General features: G+C 42.8%; 1 protein-coding gene across 1 annotated transcript in view; it reads right to left on the bottom strand.

The window, feature by feature from the left end:
• The window catches only part of HPSE (heparanase), a 60,206-nt gene that overhangs the window by 7,500 nt on the left and 31,643 nt on the right, over window positions 1–21,063 (bottom strand). Inside the window, exons 4-11 of the mRNA XM_075544902.1 lie at window positions 16,778–16,951; window positions 15,043–15,211; window positions 12,757–12,804; window positions 10,965–11,058; window positions 10,396–10,502; window positions 7,332–7,446; window positions 6,530–6,648; window positions 4,814–4,960 (exon numbers count right to left, since the gene is read on the bottom strand). Coding sequence (XP_075401017.1) covers window positions 4,814–4,960; window positions 6,530–6,648; window positions 7,332–7,446; window positions 10,396–10,502; window positions 10,965–11,058; window positions 12,757–12,804; window positions 15,043–15,211; window positions 16,778–16,951 — 973 coding nt within the window. The remainder of the gene's footprint in view (window positions 1–4,813; window positions 4,961–6,529; window positions 6,649–7,331; window positions 7,447–10,395; window positions 10,503–10,964; window positions 11,059–12,756; window positions 12,805–15,042; window positions 15,212–16,777; window positions 16,952–21,063) is intronic.

The raw sequence follows: 21,063 nt of genomic DNA, 5'->3' as shown, positions 1-21,063 counted from the left end.
AAATAGTCTTTTTAAGAGGTGACCATTATTTAATCCTCAGAAGGTATTAGTACAAGCCAGTGTGCAGACATATCAAATGTATGTGGCATATTATTTATAACATTTTAAAAAGAGAACATTGTAGCTAATATTTACTCATCAAATTTAGAGGAATAAAACATTAGCTATCCATTTGCCAGTTTGCCAAAGATAAAGCGTGAGATGTCTGATCAGAATGTCACAGTCTGGCACAAACTCATTTCCCCCCAGGGGCCGGGCCTTTGAGCTGGCCCGAAGGGTCCGTCCACTTGCTGCTTCTTGGCTGGGACTGGAGTTGCTTGGACTTTGGGCTCTGCCTGTTTGGGGATGGTGACCTTAGTGTGGCGCTGAGGTGGGAGGTGGCCTGCTGGTGTTGGCTGTTGTCCTGTTTCTTCTTTGGGGAATAAATCTGGGGTTCGCTGGAGAGGAGGGCTTGTGGGGGAGTGGCAGACAGGGTTGAATGTCCAAGTTTGTAAAAGGGAGGTTTGGGCTCTTTACCAGACATGGGTCTATATTTCAACGTTTAAAAACAAAACAAAGTCCCAAAGCAAGAAGCAGAAGAAGAAGCAGGAGGAAGAGGAGAAGGAGGAGGAGGAAGAGGAGGAGGAGACTGATCGTGGTAGCAGAGAAAAGAACCACTGAACAGATTGGCCGTGTTTAGTTTGCATGGAGATACAGAGATAATCAGAATATCTTTCATATAGCCTAGAGTAAGTTGGAGACAATGAAGTGCTCAGTAGTGCTCCAGATTAGAAGCAGCAAACTCAATGTCCACAAGGGGAGAAACAAGTTATAGGTATACAACTGCATTGTTCTTGTCAGGTGCCATCAAGTTGGTTCCAGTTCCCAGTGACCCTGTGAACGACAGAATGAACCACTGCTCAATCCTGCACCATCCTCACAATTGTTGCTATGTGTCAGCCCATTGTTGCAGCCACTCCGTCAATCCATCTCGTTGACGGTCTTCTTTTTCACTGGCCTTCTACTTTACTAGATACGGTGTCCTTTTTCTAGACATTGGTCTTTCCTGATAACAGGTCCAAAGTACATGAAACAAAGTCTGGCCATCCTTGTTTCTAAGGAGCATTCTGGTTGTACTTCTTTCAAGATGGATTCATTTCTTCTGGCAGTCAATGGTATTTTCAATATTCTTTGCCAGCACCATAATTTAAGTACATCTATTCTTTCTGTTTTTTAATCATTTTATTGGGGGCTCATACAGCTCTTATTCCAATACATACATCCATAGTGTGAAGCACATTTGTACATATGTTGCTATCATCATTTTAAAAACATTTTCTTTCTACTTGAGCCCTTAGTATCAACTCCTATTTTTTCCCCTCCCCCCTCCCTCCTTCATGGACTCTTGATAATTTATAAATGATTATTTTTCTTTTTTTTTTTTTGTCTACACAAGAGGTTGGCCTCTTTTGTTTTTTCATGTCTTACACCAATCGATGTCTCTCTTCACCCATTTTTTTGTTGTCTGTCCCCCTGGGAAGGGCTTATATGTAGATCATTGTGATCTCCCCCCACCTTCCTCTTCCCCTACTGGTATCACTACTCTTATTATTGGTCCTGAGGGGTTTATCTGGACTGGATTCCCTGTGTTTCCAGCTCTTTTCTGTACCTGTGTACATGCTCTGGTCTAGCTGGATTTGTAAGGTAGAATTGGGGTCATGATAGTGGGGCAGGGGAGAGCATTAAAGAGCTAGAGAGAAGTTGTATGTTTCATCGGTGTTATACTGCACCCTGACTGGCTTGTCTCTTCCTTGTGACCCTTCTGTAAGGGGATGTCCAATTATCTAAAGATGAAGGGCTTTGGGTCTCCACTCTGCACTCCTCCTCATTCACATTGATTTGACTTTTTTGTTCTGGGTCTTTGATGCCCGATACCTGATCCCATTGACACCTCATGATCACACAGGCTGGTGTGCTTCTTCCACGTGGACTTTGTTGCTTCTCAGCTAGATGACTGCTTGTTTATCTTCAAGCCTTTAAGACCACAGACACTTTATCTTTTGATTGCTGGGCATCATCAGCTTTTTCCACCACATTTGCTTATGCACGCATCTATTTTTTTGTTTTTGGTCTCCCTTATTCAATGTCCAACTTTCACAAGGTTTGGGCATGATTGAAAATACCATGGCTTGAGACAGGCACAACCCTAGTCTTCAAAGTAAGATCCTTGCTTTAAAGAGACCTTGTGTAGCAGAAATACTCAAAGCAATGCATCACTTGATGTCTTGACTGCTGCTTCCATGAGCCTTAATTGTGGATCCAAGGAAGATGAAATCCTTGATAACTTCATTCTCTTCTCTGTTTATCATGATGTTACTTATTGGTCCAGCTGTGAGGATTTGCTCTTTATATTGAGTTGTAACACATAGTGAAGGCTGCAATCCTTGCTCTTCATCAGCAAGTGCTTCAAATCCTCCTCACTTTCAGCCAGCCAGGTTGTCCCAACTGCATATCGAAGGTTGCTACTAAGCCTATCTCCAATCCTGGTGCCAGGTTCTTCTTCGTGGAGTCCACCTTACATGATTTGCTCAGCATACAGATTGAATAGGTGTGGTGACAGGATACCACCCCGATGCATACATTTCCTGATTTCACACCATGCAGTCTTCCTGTGGCCTTTTGAAACAACTGCCTCTTGATCCACAGATAGGTTCCGCAGGAGCACAATGAAGTGTTCTGGAATTCCCATTCTTCTCAAGGCCCTCCATAGTTTGCTAAGATCCACACAGTAAATGGCTTTGCATTGTGAATAACACATATGCAAATAACTTTATCGTAGTCTTTGCTTCCATCCAAGAGCCATCTGATGTCAACAATGTCATTCCTTTGCAAATGCAGCAGGACATAATTGCAAATGCAGCAGGACAGGCATAAAAAAAACAACGTCAGAGGGAGGCAGTGGAGAAGAGAAAGCGCATGCCCGTTTAGAGTAAATGGCCGCAAGTCAACCTTAACTAATTTGGAAAGGAATCTCGGGGATGCCAGGGTTCCTATTTTGCCTCTTTTAGAAGCTAGGACAGCCAGAGGTTAATTTATTCATTCATTCAACAAGCATCTCTTGAATGTATAAACTCTTGGACAATGTGCACAATTAGATTTAATAGTGCTGTTTGCACATCTAATACCCATGTAATGTCTCCCTTGTGCTAAACCAAAATAGACCATTTACTGTTTTTTAATCATTGTGAATAATTATACACAAATACTGACATTCCGACAATTTTCATATTGAAGTTCAGTGACGTCACGATCATCAACTTCAACCTTCACCATTATTTGTTTCCAAATTTAACCTAAGAAGCTCAGTGGCCCTACGCAATGAGTCCTTCTTTGCCCTTCCTTCCCAGAGAATCTTCTGATTTTTAAAAAGAAAATGTAGAAACCCAGATATTGTAGCTATTGAGCGTTAATTAGTGGCTGCCTGTTAAAAATAACAATGCAATGCAGAGTGCCTACAAGCCCATTCCAGGAAGAAGAAGGGAGGGACCTCCTTAAAAACAGCCGCACTTGTCTATAGTCGTGAAGCATAATGTTCAACGTCTGCTCTGGAAGTGTCGACCTAAGACCAGGTCAGAGGCTCACTGGAGCCGCTTGGAAATAATAATCACGAGAAGCCATCAACTCCAACGGAGGATGGATCAAAGATGGCCTTGCATGAGTCACTGGATTAAATATATCTCTCCAAACTCTACAGCTATCATGAACTATTTCAGGAAAACCTTTCTTTATTAATACCAAGCAAAAACATTCTGAAAACATCCATTTCAAAAGAGGCCAGAACCTGAATGTAGAAAAGTATCTGTTACTCAATAATGCATTATTTATGACAGGGAAAAAAGCCATAAACAGTAGGATAGGTTCTTTCCATAACACATCCAGCCTGCTACCAGTGTCTACAAAGGCTGTCTAAGGAAAGACACTTGGGAAAACTTTTGAGGACTTTGCTTTTGGGTTTTTAGCTCACCCCCTCTCCCCCAAAATTCCTACAATTATACTTACAGCAAGGTCAAAACAACGGGGTGGGGGGGATGGAGGGGGTAGTGATAAAGATTTTTGTTGTTGTGAGGTGCCGTCAAACTCCAAACCAACTGGCATCAAGTCAATGCTGACTCGTAGTGACCCCGAGACTGTAAATGCTTAAGGGAGTAGAACGCACAGTCTTTCTCCCATGGAGCTGCTGGTGGTTTCAGATGGCCGACCAATGTGCATGGTAGCCCAGTGGGTAACCATTGCACCAGCTCCTATTGGGACTGTCAAGTCAGTTCCAATTCATAGCAAACCTTTGTACAACAGAACAAAACACTGCTGGGTCCTGGGCTCCCCTCACAATTGCTGCTGTTTGAGCCATCGTGGTGGCCACTGTGTCCCCGGTTGTATTCCGAGTGCCTTCCCAACTGAAGGGCTCATCTCCTGGCACCGCATCAGACAGTGTCCCACTGTTCCTCACAAGGGTTTCACTGGCCAGCTTTGTAAGAAGCAGATCACCAAGTCCTTCCTAGTAGCAGTCTGTCTTAGCCTGGAAGGCCAGCTAACATCCTGTGCACCATGGCGACCCTGTATCGGCGAGATTTGAAGCACCAGCAGAGTAGCTGCCAGCGTCACAGCAGCAGGACAAGCTGACGACTGGTGGAAACATAAAGGCGCTACATCCGGTGTTGGCCATTGCTAGTCTACCGTGTTGTACGATTTTGGAGAAAGCATTCTTCCTGTACGTTTCCAGGTCCTAATGCCAATTGCCATCGAAAGTTAGAAATGAACAAGGAAGTATACTCACTTGGAAAGTAATCCATCAGGTCCGGAAGGTTTTATGAGGTATTTATCTACTTCCTTGTTAAATAAATAATGTGGCAACTTTAAGTGCTTGGTCACATTATGTAGGTTTAAGACATACAGAGTTAAGTCTCCTTCTTTATACCTTGGGCTAAAAGCAAATAGATTAATTCATTAAAATCATCGTCTAATTTAAACAAACAAACAAAAAACCAAAACCTTGCTTTCATTGATTGGGTCAATGCTAACTCATAGCGACCCTATAGGACAGGGTAGAACTGCCCCTGTGAGTTTCTGAACCTGTAACTCTTTATAGAAGTAGAAAGCCCATCTTTCTCCCATGAAACAGCTGGTGGTTTCGAACTGCTGACCTTGTAGTTAGCGGCCCTAACCACTAAGCACCAAGGCTCCTGCATTTGTCTTAATTTAAGCAACGAAAGACTCAATTGCCCTATGGTCATGGATATTAGTATCTAAAATGATGAGTTCTTTCGGTGTTCTTTCGTTTATACCAGTGGTTCTCCACCTGTGGGTCACGACTTCTTTGGGGGTCAAACGACCCTTTCACAGGGGTCACCCGATTCGTAACAGTAGCAAAATTATAGTTATGAAGTAGCAACAAAAATAATTTTATGGTTGGGGGGGTTACCACATCATAAGGAACTGTATTAAACGGTCGCGGCATTAGGAAGGCTGAGAACCACTGGTTTATACGATTAGACCACTGGTGTGGTCTTGTTTTGAAACCTGATACAAACACTTGCTCTCCACGTGACCATTTTCAGGACTCGTGACTGTGATCTATGCTGCGTGGCCAAACTGTATTGCCAGTCCATCAATTGGCCCCTGGATTTTCAAACACAGATGAGTAAAGGATAAAACATTTATTTTGTGGGTTCCTGTGAATTCAAATTACAAACCACACGGATAGGGACCTTATAAAAATGCTTGAAAGAAATTAGAAAAGTCCAATCTATTGATGTTTTGTAGAATTAACCACCCAAATTGCCTCCAGTGGGACCCCTAATTCCCCCAAAGCTCACACACACTACACAGAGGCAGAGTGAGCATTTCAGTGTCAGTCTGCCAGCAAGGACAGATTGAGACTCAGAGGAGGAAGAAAACCTCTGAGACACAGGGATGCTATGCAAGCACCGACTCTCCAAACCTCCCGGCCTCCCACCTGCAGAGACTATGATGGAACTTCTGAAAATCAAGTTGTTATTGTTCATCCTTTTTAATAAATTCAAGTTGTCAAGGAATGATACAAGAGGATATAAGTATAATCACATATTGTTCACTCATACGAATGCATATTTATACTCATTCATAACTATTTAATAAATTAAGTGTATAAAATACATGTAGCTACATTCTCTTACATTAATACTGTTCTGCTTTTAAATCTAGTGTACAAAGGAACTTCAAAAGCTCATGAAAAAATTCCATTTTTAACTTCCATTTTCCCAAACCTTTTCAAGCCCTGGATTATTGATTTTGGTTATTAATACCATTGAATAAGGCCTTGCTGGTCTGTAAATGTCTACATTGGCGCTGTATTTATTTTCAGTTAAACGCTGGCACTGCATCCTTATGAATTTTCAACAACAACATGGACACATCTTAGAACTACTGTGTAGGAGTGATACAGCATGTCAGAGTAGGAGGTTATCTGCTTACTGATCAGGTACATGATGTAACGGGTGCTTTTCACACTTACTGATCGATGTTTGTGCAGTGAAGGTACATTCGAAGTTTGTTGTTGTCGGGACCTTGCACATTTGCCATTAACACCTTGGTGCCCACCAGCTTCTTGAACAGAAGAGATAGCCAATAATCCTAGTTTTGATGGAGTGAAACAAAACAGATCTTTCCTTATTTCATTATTTAACAAAAGCAATGATGAGCAAATTGTTTTACTACAAAGACTGGCTGTTTGCCTTCAATTATCCACTGTCATCTCATTTTGACTTATAACCACACCCACCCACACCCCACAAACAAACAAAACCAACCAATCACACTCACTGCCATTAAAGATTCTGACTCATAGCAACTCTGTAGGTTAGGAGAGAACCGCCCCTGTGGGTTTCTGAGAAGGTAACTTTTTATTGGAATAGAAAGCCTTGTCTTTCACTTGGGGATTGGCTAGTGGTTTCAAACTTCTGACCTTGTGGTTAGCAGCCCAACATGTAACCACTATACCACCAGGGGTCCCTTATTGACCTTATGACTGGAGGAGAACTGCTCCATGGGATTTCTGAGACTGCAAATCTTTATGAGTGCAGACAACCTCATACTTTCATTGGGGAGGGGCTGGTGGCCGTGAACCAACAATCTTGCAGTTAGGAATGCAACACTTAATTAACCCTCACATCACATAGACACCTTGCCTATCCACCTGGGGCTATTCCAATAGCATTCGCCTATTTTGGGTCCATCGAGGCAAGATATCAAGGGCCTGGCAAGGTGCCCACAGCATCCTCTGATCCAATCACAGGTACAAGGAACTGATCACTTACAGGTAAAGGCTCAAAATTTTTATCCACTAATTGGTAGCTTCCGGCTCCAAATAACACTTGTCTCATCACTACTTCGATGCCCATTCTGGCCGACAGGCCCAATTTATCCAGCCACCTGGAGTAGAGAGAGAGAGCAAGAAATAGACCCAGCTTTCTTCAGCTTTGGAAAAGAAAATAATTTTAATTATATGCTACCCTATCTGATCCATCTATGTGGGAGTCGTTAACAGGAAGCAAGGAAAATGGCATTAATTATAAAGTCACTTGCATGAAACAGACTACATGGGGCAGCCTGAGAATCCTTCCCTCACACATTCCCATTCTTCCGCATGGTAATAAATCCTAGATGGCTAGCTGGGAGTTTCAGGCAGGGTAACTCACTTCTACAAGCCAGAGTAGCTAAATGGCCACCTTTACAGACAATTCCTCCTCCTGTGAGGGAAGTCCAACCCTCCCTCTGCGCCGCATGTGAGGTCTGAGTGGTAAAAGCAACATAATAAACCACTGCCACTGAACCCTGGGTATAATCTCCCTTTCCCCCCTCCCGCTCCCACTATCCCATGTTGTGACTCCTTGATCAATTATATATTGTTATTATTATTTCGTGTCTTACACTGTCCATTGTTTCCCTCCACCCACATTTCTATTACTCGTCCCCTTGGGGGTGGCTAGCTATGATGTGACGTTGTGATGAGTTTCCTCTCTCCCCCCCTCCCCGGCCACCCCCCAGATCCTCATGATATCACTACTTCCACCCCTGTTCTGAGGGTTTTATCTGTCCTGAATCCCATGTGTTGACAACTCTTATCTGTACCCGTGTGTGTTCTCTGGTCTAGCCAGATTTGTAAGGTAGAACTGGGTCATGGTAATGGTGGGGGTGGGGTGGGGGACGGGAGGAAGCATTCAGGAACCAGAGGAATGATGTGTGATTCATCGGTGGTACCCTAACCCTTGGTCAAATCATCCCTTCCTTATAACCCTTCTGTGGGGCCATAGGCAATTGTCTACAGATGGCTTTGGGTCTCCACTCCAAACCTCCTCGTTCAAGTCAATATAGTTATTTGTTTGGGATCTTTTGATACCTGATCCCATCAATACCTCATGCTCACACAGGCTGGTGTGCTTCTTCCATGTGGGTTTATTTGCTTCCCTGCTAGATGGCTGCTTGTTTATCTTCAAGCCTTTAAGACCACAGATGCTATATCTTTTGATGGCCAGGCACCATCCACTTTTTTCACCACATTGGCTTATGCACCCATTTTGTCTTCGGCGATCATGTTGTGAAGGAAAGGGAGGTAGTTAGTTTATTGTGCCAACCTGGCCAATAAACACATGTGGGGTTAATTGAAGGGCAGAGAGATAAATGGCTTGTGAACCTCGCCTTTCTAGTTCTCATGTCTCTTGCTTTCTGATGGTTGGACCAGGGTGCAGCTGCCTTAGCCAGTTCCTGCTTCAGTTGGCAAGGCTCATTTCCTGCAAGACATCCCCAAGGAGATGCTACATGGACCTACCCTGATTCAGCCCTGGGTGCTGGAGTAGCTGTGTGGAGACCCTTGCCAGCGCTGAGATGCTTACACGCTCACTGATTCGGCTTTCCTCCTTCAGTCGGTGTCATAGTGTGTGTTTTGTGACATGAAGGAGGACTTTGGGTTAATATGTGTTAATGTTGGACTTGTGGGCTTAGGCAGCACTGGGTTGGGATGTTTTCTTGATGCGCACTTAACCTTTACATAAAACTCTCTCTTATACATATGAGTTTCTGTGGATTTGTTTCTCTAAAATACCCAGGCAAAACACATTAAGTATCAAAGAGTGCCAGGTTATCAGAACAAAGGGTTCTTGTGTTAAAGGAGGCCTTGAGTAGAGCCCCCAGCAGGACTCTTTGAAGTAAGTAGTATTTTACTTAACATTTTATGAAGCTGCTTGCATTTTTTATTATTGGTAAAACAAACACCTTCAGTCCTTTTCTCTCCCTCATACTCCCCTATCCCGACAGGGCAGTGTTTTATTTGGGACTCCTAGAATAAGACAGGGAGGGGGAGGAGAATACGTCTAACTCCTAAAGAGGATAAAGAGCTATCCATTAAGAGAGTTGATCAGATTATCAAATATAGGTAAACCAATAGTCTGAAGCAGGGCTGGCAAACTGTGGCTCTCGAGCCATATGAGGCTCATTAGGCCCATACATGCGACTCTGAAGTACATTGAAAGTGAAAATAAAGCGATTATAGTTTCATTTATAAATATTTATAAGGCTATCATTCAGATAATGGAAATTTCATATGTTTGGAAAATTATACTTATGGCTATCAAATACTTTTAAAATAGTTGTAAGGGATAGGATTGGCTCTTACATCGCAAAAGTTTGTCAACCCCTGGTTTGAAGTATTCAAGCAGGTGGTGGGCGGTTGGATAATGACGTGATCAGGTAAATCTTTGGAGTCACTGGAGCTCTTACGTAATGTTCTTGGTGTGAGCTCTTACGTAATGGTTCAAACTCGGGATTCTTGGGGATCTTGGCGTTATCGCTACATGGAATAAGTATCTTCCTCAGAGTCAATGCCGCACTCCTTTCACAATGCATCAGAACTGACTCAGTGGCAACTGGTTTGGATTGGCTCATTAAAGAATAGAATTTCTAAACCAATTCATTCTTGCAATGTTTCCTTTAGGACACATTAACTATATCCAGCGAAGTTCAGTAAATCGCTTTCCTGTAAAATTTGACTCGGCTATAAACCACCCTTAATGTGTGTGGGGGTGATTTTTTATTGTAAATTAGATAGGGGTTTATATTTCAGATAACCAACTTTGGATGCAACGGTTTAAACTATTAATCAGTCCCCCACCTCCAGCTGTTCACCTTTCCGGTCAGTCTAGCTCATTGCTCTCTCCTCCCTTTCTGGCCCCCTCTCTCTTGGCAGTCTCCAGCGCCTGTGCGTTTTGGTCTGAGAGTCTTTCGTACCAATTGCCCTTGGATCTGCGTTCTGCTGGGCTGTTTCAGCAGAACCGCTGGCCAAGGCACGGCTGCAATGTGACCTCCAGGAGAGTGTGTTGTACTCACATAAACCCTGCTGCAAAGGTGTTGGACAGCGAGGGTGCTCCACCACCGTAGGCTGAGCTGGTTTCTCCTAACCAAACTTTTTTGCCGGGTCTGGTCTCTTCGACAATCTAAGGAACAGGAAAGTCTGTGGGGTAAATGCAAATAAACTGACCACCCACAATGCTGCTGAAAATGAGCAGCACTTAAACCCTTGCCCTCCTTGTGAATCACGCCGGCTGTCCAATAGAGATACAGAGTGAGCTCACAGCCATTCAGTTCTTGGGCAATTGGCCTTTGTTGATATAGCAGGGTGTGAGAAGAATGGAAACACACTCCTGACAATGGCTATGGTAGTTAATTCTAATAAAAGCTATTGAAATAGCGCTGATTTCTAATCAACAGATCTGAGAAAGACCCGGAGCTAAAGGAAACCCAAAAGGAAATAAGACACAGTGCCTGTCCTTAAGAAGCTCATACTCTAAGATGAGAACAACATGGACATTTTTAGGACTGAGGAACTTAAAACTAGTTCAACTACAAAAAAGGACTTGGGTGGTTTTACTCTAAAAACAAACAAAAAAGGCCTTTACCTGGAAAACTTTTTCTGCGCTTAAGATGAAAGTGTCCAGTACATCAGGATTTAGAAAGTCTTCTTTGGTAGCAACTCGTCCATCCAAATAGTAGCTAGATTATTCATAAGATAGAAAAAGAATTAACTTTGGGCTTTTCAGTGAATTGACTTTGTTCTCTTTCCTACTTCGCCAACCCCAGGGCAACAAAAAGAAAAAGGGTGCGTGTGTGTGTGTGTGTGGGGGGGGGGTTCTAGGAAGAAACCAAGATAGAAAGTGGCTATGAAGAAGAGTTCATTGCGTATTGAATTGTGTTCACACCCCCACAAAGGTGTGTCAGCTTGGCTTGGTTATGATTCCCAATGGTGGGTAGTGTCCTCCATTTTGTAACATGATACAATTCGCCTCCACTTGGCCACAGGTGTTGTAATTCCTAACCTGTATATGTTAATTACAGAGCCCTGGTGCCGTTTTTTTGGGTGAGCATTAGACTGCTAGCCTCAAGGTTGGCAGTTCAGAACCACCAATTGCTCTTTGGGAAAAAAACAACAGCAACAGGCTGTCTGCCTCCATGAACATGTATCTCCTTGGGAACCCTATGTGGCACTGCTTCCCCAAGTGGCAATGCCACCCCATGGCGGAGGCTGAAATGCCACAGAGGGCTGAAAAAGCAGGTGCCTCCAATTGCCAGGCAGCTGCTGGGTGATTTTTAGCCCCTGAAAAGGGATAGTAGGTCACATAAGTTTGGGGATCTATGCTATGTAGGATTTCTATGAGTCAGATTCACATGGTGGCAGTGCTTGGGTATTTATTAATGATTTAAGGCCACTGTTATTTGCGTCTCTATCTTGATCCAAGTAATCAAGTCACACCCTTACATAAGTCACTACCTTCATTGGAATCCTACCCTGGCTTGAGCCACACCTTTTGCCTTACAAGCTATGAGAGAGGAGCCAGGAGGGAAGAGAGGGACTTGACTACCACCAATTAAGAAGACCTGCAAGTGGGCTAGGATCCCTGTACTGAGAACCTTGTAAACCCAGGGGGAAATTGATGGCAAGATAAGTGGATGTCTTCTAGGAACACGGGACACACAGATATTAAAAAGAGACAAGAGTCTGCCTTCAGAGTCGATAGCAAGAGAAGCCATCCCCTAATCCTGGTTCAAAGCCCTGGCGGGCCAGGGCATTGTGCATGGGACTCTTAGCCATGAAATTGGTGCTTTGAATCCACCAGTCACTCTGTGGAAGAAAGGTCAGGCCGCCCCCTTGAAGACGTACCGCCTCGAAACCCGAATGAGCAATTCTGCTCTGTCCTAGAGTCACTTGCCGCTAACAGACTTGTTGACAGGACATAGGTCTAGAAGTGATGCGCTGAATTTGGATTTCCAGTCTTCTAAACTGTGAGATGACACATTTTTGTTTGTTAACGCCATCCACTTGTGGCATCTGCATGTTAGCAAGACTGGGTAATGGAAGCATCCATTCTACAGCGATAACTAGAAAATAGTTACAAAGTATTGAAAAGACACCATCACCCTACAGATAATTGTGGGGTTACCCCCTCTTCGGAAAACAGGTTGGTTTCATGAGTCAAGTAACAAGGTGCCTTGATCTTATTGGAAAAACACCTTTTAATAAGTAAGCTTTTGTTTTATTAATATGAAAATTCTAGTATTATGCTGCTTAACATACTCTATTTTTTGTTTGAGTTTAAAACACAACGAGCTGCTAGCTGGAAATCACTTTTAGAAAAATGAATATGGAGTAGAGCTAGCTTTACTTTCAGGTGGCAGGGCAGGGGCTATACTCACTGATGCCATGTCACTGCGTCGAGCACTCCTCCCCCGGCCTTCAGGAAGCTGGGAGGAAACCAATACATGTCACTTCATCTGTGAGAATAGCTGAGTACATGCACCCAGGAAGTAGGATGTTCATCAATTTTGCCATTGGTGCTGCTAGACCCAGAGCCCTGTATATTCTGAGTGAACTGAGGCTTGACCTTTCGGTAAACTTTGGTTAAAAAAATATATTTTTAGATTTTATTTAACTATAATGAACATATTATGCAACTCAGTAGCTCAATTATATCAAGAAGGGTTTGCAAGCATCACCACAATCAACTTTGGAACATTTTCTTTTTCCTTGTGCCCATGACTATTGACTCCCCATTTACCCCACCATCCTCCCCTTCTGTGTCCCCTCCGAGTATATTCTGTGTTTGATTTTTTTTTTAAGCTAGTCAGGCAGTTAATAACATGTGACTCTTCATCAGAAAGAGATCCCCCCACCCTTTGTGGTAAGCATATACATAACAAAACATATGGCGTCTAGAGAGTTAACTTCTACACACACAGTGATGTGGATGATAGTCTTCAGGGCATGCACCCATCCTGTGTCCTTTTCCAAGCCATGCCTCCACGAGCTATATACACTCTGTAAACATTTACTTCTAAAAGTCTCCCCAGACAGGATGCCCCCTCACTGATCCACAGAGCTACAGGGACAGCACAGTGGGGACACCCTCTACCCCCACCCCCACCCCACACATCAGAGTGAAACAATAAGGGAGCAAAACAGAACAGCAAGGGGAGCAAAGCAACGAAGTCCCCAAGGAACCCCCAAAATAGATTTCGAATCCATGGGCAAGACAATCATATTGGAAAACATTCAGAAAGGTCGGCAGACAGAGCTGGAACTATTTATAGACCTTGTTTTTTTCTCTTTCTTTCTCTTTTTCTCATGTCTATCCATATAAGATGAGCAGGATAACCAACCCCAAGGAGAAAACAAAGGGGTGGACGGCTCTGGGGAAACACAAGAGAGGAGGAGATGGGAGAAAGGAATGTGGAAGAAAGGAAGGGGAGAGCCAACAAATCCAGGGACAAGGGAACAATAAGAGACCTAAAACTGATGACCAGGAGGGCATAGAATGCCTATTGGAGTTTGATCAAGTGCAACGTAGCTGAGAAAGTACTGAGAGTAGAATGAAGGTTGAACATGATAGTGGGACAGGAGGAAAGTAAAAAGAAGTAGAGGAAAGAACTAAGAGGCAAAAGACATTTATAGAGGTATAAATATGACCATGCACATATGTAAACATGTTAATATCTAATGATAGGAATATAGGTCTATGTACATATATTTAAATATTAAGTATTAAGGTAGCAGATGGGCATTGGGTCTCTACTCAAGCACTCCCTCCATGCATGAACATTTTGTTCTAATAAGCTGGCATTCTGTGATGCTCACCTTCCAGACAAGATCACTGAAGTCAAAATGTGTGCATAAGCAAATATGGTGAAGAAAGCTGATGGTGCTCAGCTATCAAAAGATATAGCATCTGGGGTCTTAAAGGCTTGAAGTTAAATAAGCTGCCATCTAGCAGCGGAGCAACAAGCATGCATGGAAGAAGCACACCAGCCTGTGTGATCATGAGGTGTTAAAAGGATCATGTAACAGGCATCAGAAGACAACAAACAAACAAACTAGGTGGGTCGGAGCAGAGACCCCAAACCCATCTGTAGACAATGGAACATCCCTGACAAGGAAGGGACGAGTTAACTAGGGCACAGGAAACACACAATACTCCCCTGGTTCCTTGGGGCTTCTTCACCTCCCACTATCATGACCCCAGTCCTGCCTTCCACTTCGGGTTCGACCAGAGCACGTGTACACATACAGATATGAGATAAGAGCTCACAACAGATGGAATCCAGGAGCAGGAATGGGAGTGGCGATACCAGGAGGGTTGGGGGAGGAAGAGGGAACTGATCAAAATGATCGACACATAGCCTCCCTTCACCCCCCACCCCAGGGGGACAAACCATGGGGGAAGAGAGACAGTAGCCAGTGTAAGACATGAAAATATTAATAATTTATCAAGGGGTCACGAGGGTGGAGTGGGGGCAAGGCAGGGAAAAAAGAGGAGCTTATACCAAGGGCTCAATAGAAAATAAATGCTTAGAAACGAGTGATGGTAAGACATATACAAATATACTTGATACAGTTGATGTATGGGTGGTTTTAAGAGCTGTAAGAACCCCCTATAAAATGATCTTTTAGTAAATAAATTTTTTAAAGTCTCCTCCGGCTCTTACCTCCTCAGCAAATTGTATGACTTTCCTCGAAGCTGACTGATATCCGGGCCATAGAGCTTTGCCTTTTTGAACGTGGACTTTCCTAGAAGCTTACGCAGCTCAGTGAAATCGGCTCCTAACTGGAATCCGTCGATGTAAACACCGGACTTCTTCAGAAAACTGTTGGGCTCTGCAACACAGCGATTCCCAGATTAAATCCCTCCCGGAATGCTCAACTTTGAACAGGTAGGGCGGTAACAAACATTTCCAAATGACAAAGCCTTAGAAGTCAAAGGCAAGAGAGGGAAAACATCTAATTATAAAGGAGACGTTTCAGACAAAAAGAAAAGTTGAAATTATCTAAGTGAAATGGGAGGGAATATTAAGAAAATTGGGAATTAATAGTGGGATATTAAATGAATTGTGATTTGGAAAATTATCTGTACCTTGTCCTTAAAATCCCAATATCTTTAAGGGGAAAAAATTAGACATTTAAAAGCTGATTTGTACAGTGGGATTAAACGTCTTGGATATGTTGTACCCTGACAAGGTGTACGTGCAAGTAGGCTTGGGAGCTGCAAAGAGGAAGAGACAAGAGAGCAGAGAGAGCTAAGTGTTTACTCCAAAAGGAGGCTCTGCCTGGAGCCCTTCCTCTTCACCCTGGAAATGAGACCTCTCTTTGTAAATGGGACCAAGGAAAAGGCTATCCTTCTGTCTGTTACCTTATTCTGAAGAGCCGAGGTGCTGGAAGAGCAGTAAGTCATGTACACATGGGTAAGAACAAGTCATGTACAGATGGGTAAGAATGGATGCAGATGACATCTATTCATCCAACTGCTGTAACAAAGCTCTTCAGCACTTTGCTGACATGATGGCGTCTCCCCTTCTATCTCGTTTTCTGTGCTTCAACTTGCCTGTTATTCTCAGCAACCCGATCCCAAAGTCTGATGCCAATATTTATCTTAAGCCATCGCACCACAAACATGTATTCTGCTTGGTTTGTTATTGGACTGGCTCCCTACCTCTAGAGATGAAGCTCCAGGAGAGTAGGGCTTTGCTCTGGAGGCAGATGGCTGGGTTCAAATCCTCCCTCCTCTAGTGGCACCACAGCATCACACAGCTGTTTCCCTAACCTCGTTTGTTGTTGTTGTTGTTTAGTTATAGACTTTTTACTGAATAAACATTGTACAGTCACTGGTACAGTTAAGAGCTCTCGACACATGGCCTACAGGACAGATCAATCCCTCAGGAACAGTAATGGGAGTAGTGATACTATGGGGGTAGAAGGAAGATGGGGAGAAGGGGGAGAAGGGGAGAAAGGGAGAACTGATCACAATGACTGATGTGTAACACCCCCGGGGGGATGTTCAACAGAAATGTAGTTGAAGGGAGACAGCCAATGGTATAAGATATGAAAATAATAATCATTTATAATTTATCAAGGGTTCACAAGGGTGGGAGGGTGGGGGAGAGAGGGGGATAAAGAGGAGCTGATTCCAAGGGCTCAAGTAGAAAGAAAATGTTTTGGAAATGTTGATGGCAACATATGTACAAGTGTGCTTAATACAAATGAATAATTGATTGTTATAAGATTTGTAAGAGCCCCCCCCCAATAAAATGATTAATAATCATAAAAAGAATATGTCCTGGTAGAAGTATAATTGCTAAGATGAAAAAGACAGCCCTAAACAGTCATAAATGATTTAATGCTGGAGGAGAATCTCCTTACTCATGCAATGCTCCCGCCAGTCCTTACCATTGCCTAGTTCCCAGGACATTTTATAACCCTTGGAAGAGCAGTAGCCAAGCAGCAAGCGTGCATTCGAATTGTTCCAGTGCAAATCTGAGGTTCTCAGTAATGCGTTCAGGCCAAAGATCAGGTCCAGTCCCGAGCAATTTGCAAAAGTGTACAGCATGTCCACGGAGCTCCCTGTAAGAAGAGGGAAAGACGCTGCAGCTTCATGGTAACCAGCTGGCACCAGCTGCTCTCTGCGGGGAAAGGGGCTTTCTACAGCTGTGAAGTTCACACTCTCGCAAATGCACGAGGTGGTTCTATTCTGCTCTCTGGGGCGCTGTGAGTCCAAACGCACCACTGTAAAGCTCTGCTGTTCTTATTAATGACTGTTTCTGTTGTCGAATGTGTTGTAGTGGCACTGAGTTGGGCTGGGATTCGCAAGGTTGGCAGTTTGAAACCGCCAGCTGCTCTGCCAGAGAAAGATGGGATTTTCTTCTCCCGTCGAGAGTCGCTGTCTCAGGAACTCACAGGGGCAGCTCCACATGTCCCACAGGGTCACCTCGAGTCTGCACCAACTCCAGGGCACTGATTTCAGTTTTGGGGGAGCTTAATTCTAATAAGTAATTATAATGATATCTAAGACCCAACACAATTGGAAGGCCAATTAAAAAATTATCAACCTGATTTCATTTGCTTGGACTGGTACATGGAAGGCCCTAGAAGCTTTGATCTGCCACTCAAGCTTTGTTCAAGTGATGTCAGATGGACTGGAGAAACTCCTTTGTGGTTTCAATATGCAGGCGCCAGAGCTCTGCTTCATTCATCAGCATGAACCCTCTTCTTCTTCATAACCTAAGTATCTTTCCTCACACACTTGTTTACAAATTATTTCAGTCAATTTATCCTATGTAAGACATTGCTTTGAACTTTATCTTATACTTGATTTATTAACTTAAAATGAAATAGTCTTACATTAAAAATTAGGCATGAGAATATCAATTATGGGTGATGTTTGCACAACTGATTAATATAATAGTACACTTGAAAAAATGTTGTGTTAGCAATGCTGTATTGTATATATATCCACCACTACCACCACCCAAAGCAGCTGCTAAGGCTGCTAATAATGTATAGCCAAACACCAGAGGGAATTTGTCATCTTGGCTTGGAGGTTTCGAATCATGTTTCTGGAGGACATTCTAATCAATTGACCTCATGCTGTTCTTTCTGCTTGACCTCCTATTTTGTTGAGTAGTGACTGAGGGCTTCAAGCTAGCAAGTAGCCACCAAAGTACAACAATTGGTCAATAAAGAGAGTCAGGAATCAGAGGAGGGAAATGAATGACCACCTGGTTGTCTCCATGTCTCCTTCACCATGAGACCAGAACGGAAATAATGCCTGGCTACCGTGAGCATTTTGATCCAAGGTTTTATAGGAGCTTTCTAATCAAAAGGGGGAAAATGCAGAACAGAATTTCAAACTTTCAATGAGTCATAAACTTTCTGGAGCCACAGAAGCTAAGTGAACCCTGAAGTTATTCCTCTGAGATAATCATTAAACATGTAAATTTAAGCCAAAACCACCCCGTAAAGTCTTCTTTGAATACCCCACCACCACACAAAAAAAAAAAAACACCAAAAAAATTTAACTCGTAGAGTACTTCTGCATTGAGCTTTGTGTTTTTTACAATAATATTCTATGATGAAATGCAGTGCTGAAGAATAACCAGGAATCTGAGAAAGACCTCATGACATGGACAGATCTGAAGGGCATTCTGCTGAGTAAAATTAGTCAATCACAGAAGGACAAACATTTATGACAGTCATTTTTAAAAATAATAACAATAATAAAGGTTTTCACATTAAAAGAAATAGACATTGATGGTTACCGGGGATGGGAGGGAAAGAAGGGGAATTCGCAGGCTCCATGGGAGCCAGGTATGAAAGTAGGTGGAGGGGAAGATGATATTGAACATGAAGAGATGGAAGAAAATGATGAAAACAGGGCATGATACTGGTAGACTTCCTAAGCTGTCAAATGTGAAGCTCCGTATACTTTGACCTAAGGCACAATAAAAAAAAATTTTCCAAACAATCTCTTCAGGGTACTTCTGACCCTGATAGTTCTGCCGGGAGCCCCAGAACCATCTCGAACTCCCATTTGCCATGACCAGAGTACTCGCCATGAAAGAAGTACCTTTTAGGGATACCAACCCCATCAGCACCAAGCCCTTAGCGGTCTACCTGCTTTTCACTTACACAGACTATTGAGTTCCCACTGCCTGTATGAACAGGAAACAGGCTGCCTGTTGCCCAAGTCTCACCCTAGACACCTCCCAGTGTAGCTAGCTACCCACACTGTTATTCTATTCCTAAGGGTAAGGACTTTCTCAGAATGCCGGAATGGAAACTCAGATAGACGGTGAGAGTTGGTGCACTATTCTGTTCTTTAAAAGCTTAAGAAATTTAGTTAAATTTGTTAGGTTGGCTCTCTCCTCCCCACCAAAAAGAATGAGTTGTGTAAGATCAAATTGAGAATGGCAACTGGAAAGGTTTACAGGAAGCATAGAGGGCTGGGAGTTTAAGGTAAGTTGAAGGTGGCGGAATGATGTGGAAAGATTTAACCGGAATAGTAGTACATCTTGAGAATGCAGTGCATGCCACTGGATTGTGCATGAAGAAATTGTTGCAATAGTGCATCTTGGGCTATTTATACATTCGCTAAAATAAGAAATAAAAATAATGTTACAAAAATTAGTCCTGAGGCTCCAGCGGGGCAGGGCAGGGGAGGGAGGGGAGAAAGGGAAACTGTTATCAAGGAATTAAAGAAGAAAGAAAATGTCTTGAAACTGATGGTGGCAGTAATTGTGCAGTGATGCTTGATCCAATTGAACCACGAATTGTTACAGCATCTGTAAGAGCTCTCCATAAAATGATTTTTTTAAAAAATTAGCCCTGAGAAGTCACTCGGGCTGTGGTTTCCAACACACCCTATGGAATTACAAAGTCATGGGTGTGGTGCCTAGATTTAGCAAATAAGGTTACAAGACCCCGAGTTACACGTCTAATAAGTAACATTTTTCTAAGCGAAAGTATATCCCATTTAATCTTTGAGGTGTGTTTACACTATAAATCATTTGTTGTTTATCTGAAATTCAAATTATTACCTTGGAAACCAGAAAAACTGATTGAAAGCCTAGGGTGGAAAATGCAGAAGCTATTGGTGAGTTTCAGTAATCAAAACAAATGAAAATAAGATTACTAAAAATTGAGACATCAGTGGGGTAATGTATTTAAATATTTATTTTCAATAAAAACATAAATAAAAGGACAACTCATTTAACATTAGTAAACCAGCACAGTAAGTGGAAAATAGGTTCAACAAAAACAATAAGGTATCAACAATGATACCTTAAGAGTACTATTCCCTGAGCTCAATCAGCAACCAATCTAAAATGTAAAGAGTTAAAATCCTTCAAACCTGGATTCCTCATCATCATCTGTATCCCAATGCAGAGCTTCAGCTGGTGTGAGGTCATCATAGACGCTGTCCTCACTGAGATCGCCGTCATCACCATCACTGCTGTCATTTTCATACAAAGCGCAGTCTTCACTGCCATCCATAGCATTACTAATACTACATTTCTGGAAGGCATGTCGCACCATGTCTTCTGGAATGTCTTCCCGTGCATCTCGAACCCACTTTGCTATTAACTCTATGTCAGGTTTCATGAGATGTCCTCCTTTTGTTAGTCGGGCTTGACCAGATGACATCCATTCATGCCACATCCTTCGCACACAGTCTTTAAAAGACTTATTCAAAGTATATCCAGAGGCTGCAGTACAGATGTAAGCCCACCTGGAATAAAGGTTACAGTAACTTTACTAGATTTTGCCAATTTTTTTATGTCATCTGATAGGTGGGCTCTGAACATATCCCAAACAAGTAACGATGGCTTTTTCTTTAAGGCTGCTCCTGGTCGTCGGTTCCAAATTTCTTCTAGCCATTTTTTTGTTCCATCTTCATCTCCATCCAGCCGTTAACATGTGCACGCACAGTAATTCTTGGTGGGAAATTGATCTTTTTAGGCAAGGTCTTTCTTTTAAAAATAATGACAGGACACAGCTTAGTTCCATTAGCCAAACATGATAGAACAACTGTAAAGTGTTTTTTTTCATTTCCTGTGGTTTTGAGAAAAATGTTTTTTTCTCCTAAACTTGCCACAGTTCTGTTGCTTGGAAGATCAAAAGTCATGGAAGTTTCATCCATATTCCCAATATCTGCCAGGTCATAATTATAAATCCTT

This window comes from Tenrec ecaudatus, chromosome 3 (genome assembly GCF_050624435.1).
Source record: "Tenrec ecaudatus isolate mTenEca1 chromosome 3, mTenEca1.hap1, whole genome shotgun sequence".
In the NCBI taxonomy this organism is placed as follows: Eukaryota; Metazoa; Chordata; class Mammalia; order Afrosoricida; family Tenrecidae; genus Tenrec; species Tenrec ecaudatus.
The sequence above is the reverse complement of the archived record's forward strand: the minus strand, read 5'-3'. Positions and strand labels throughout refer to the sequence as shown.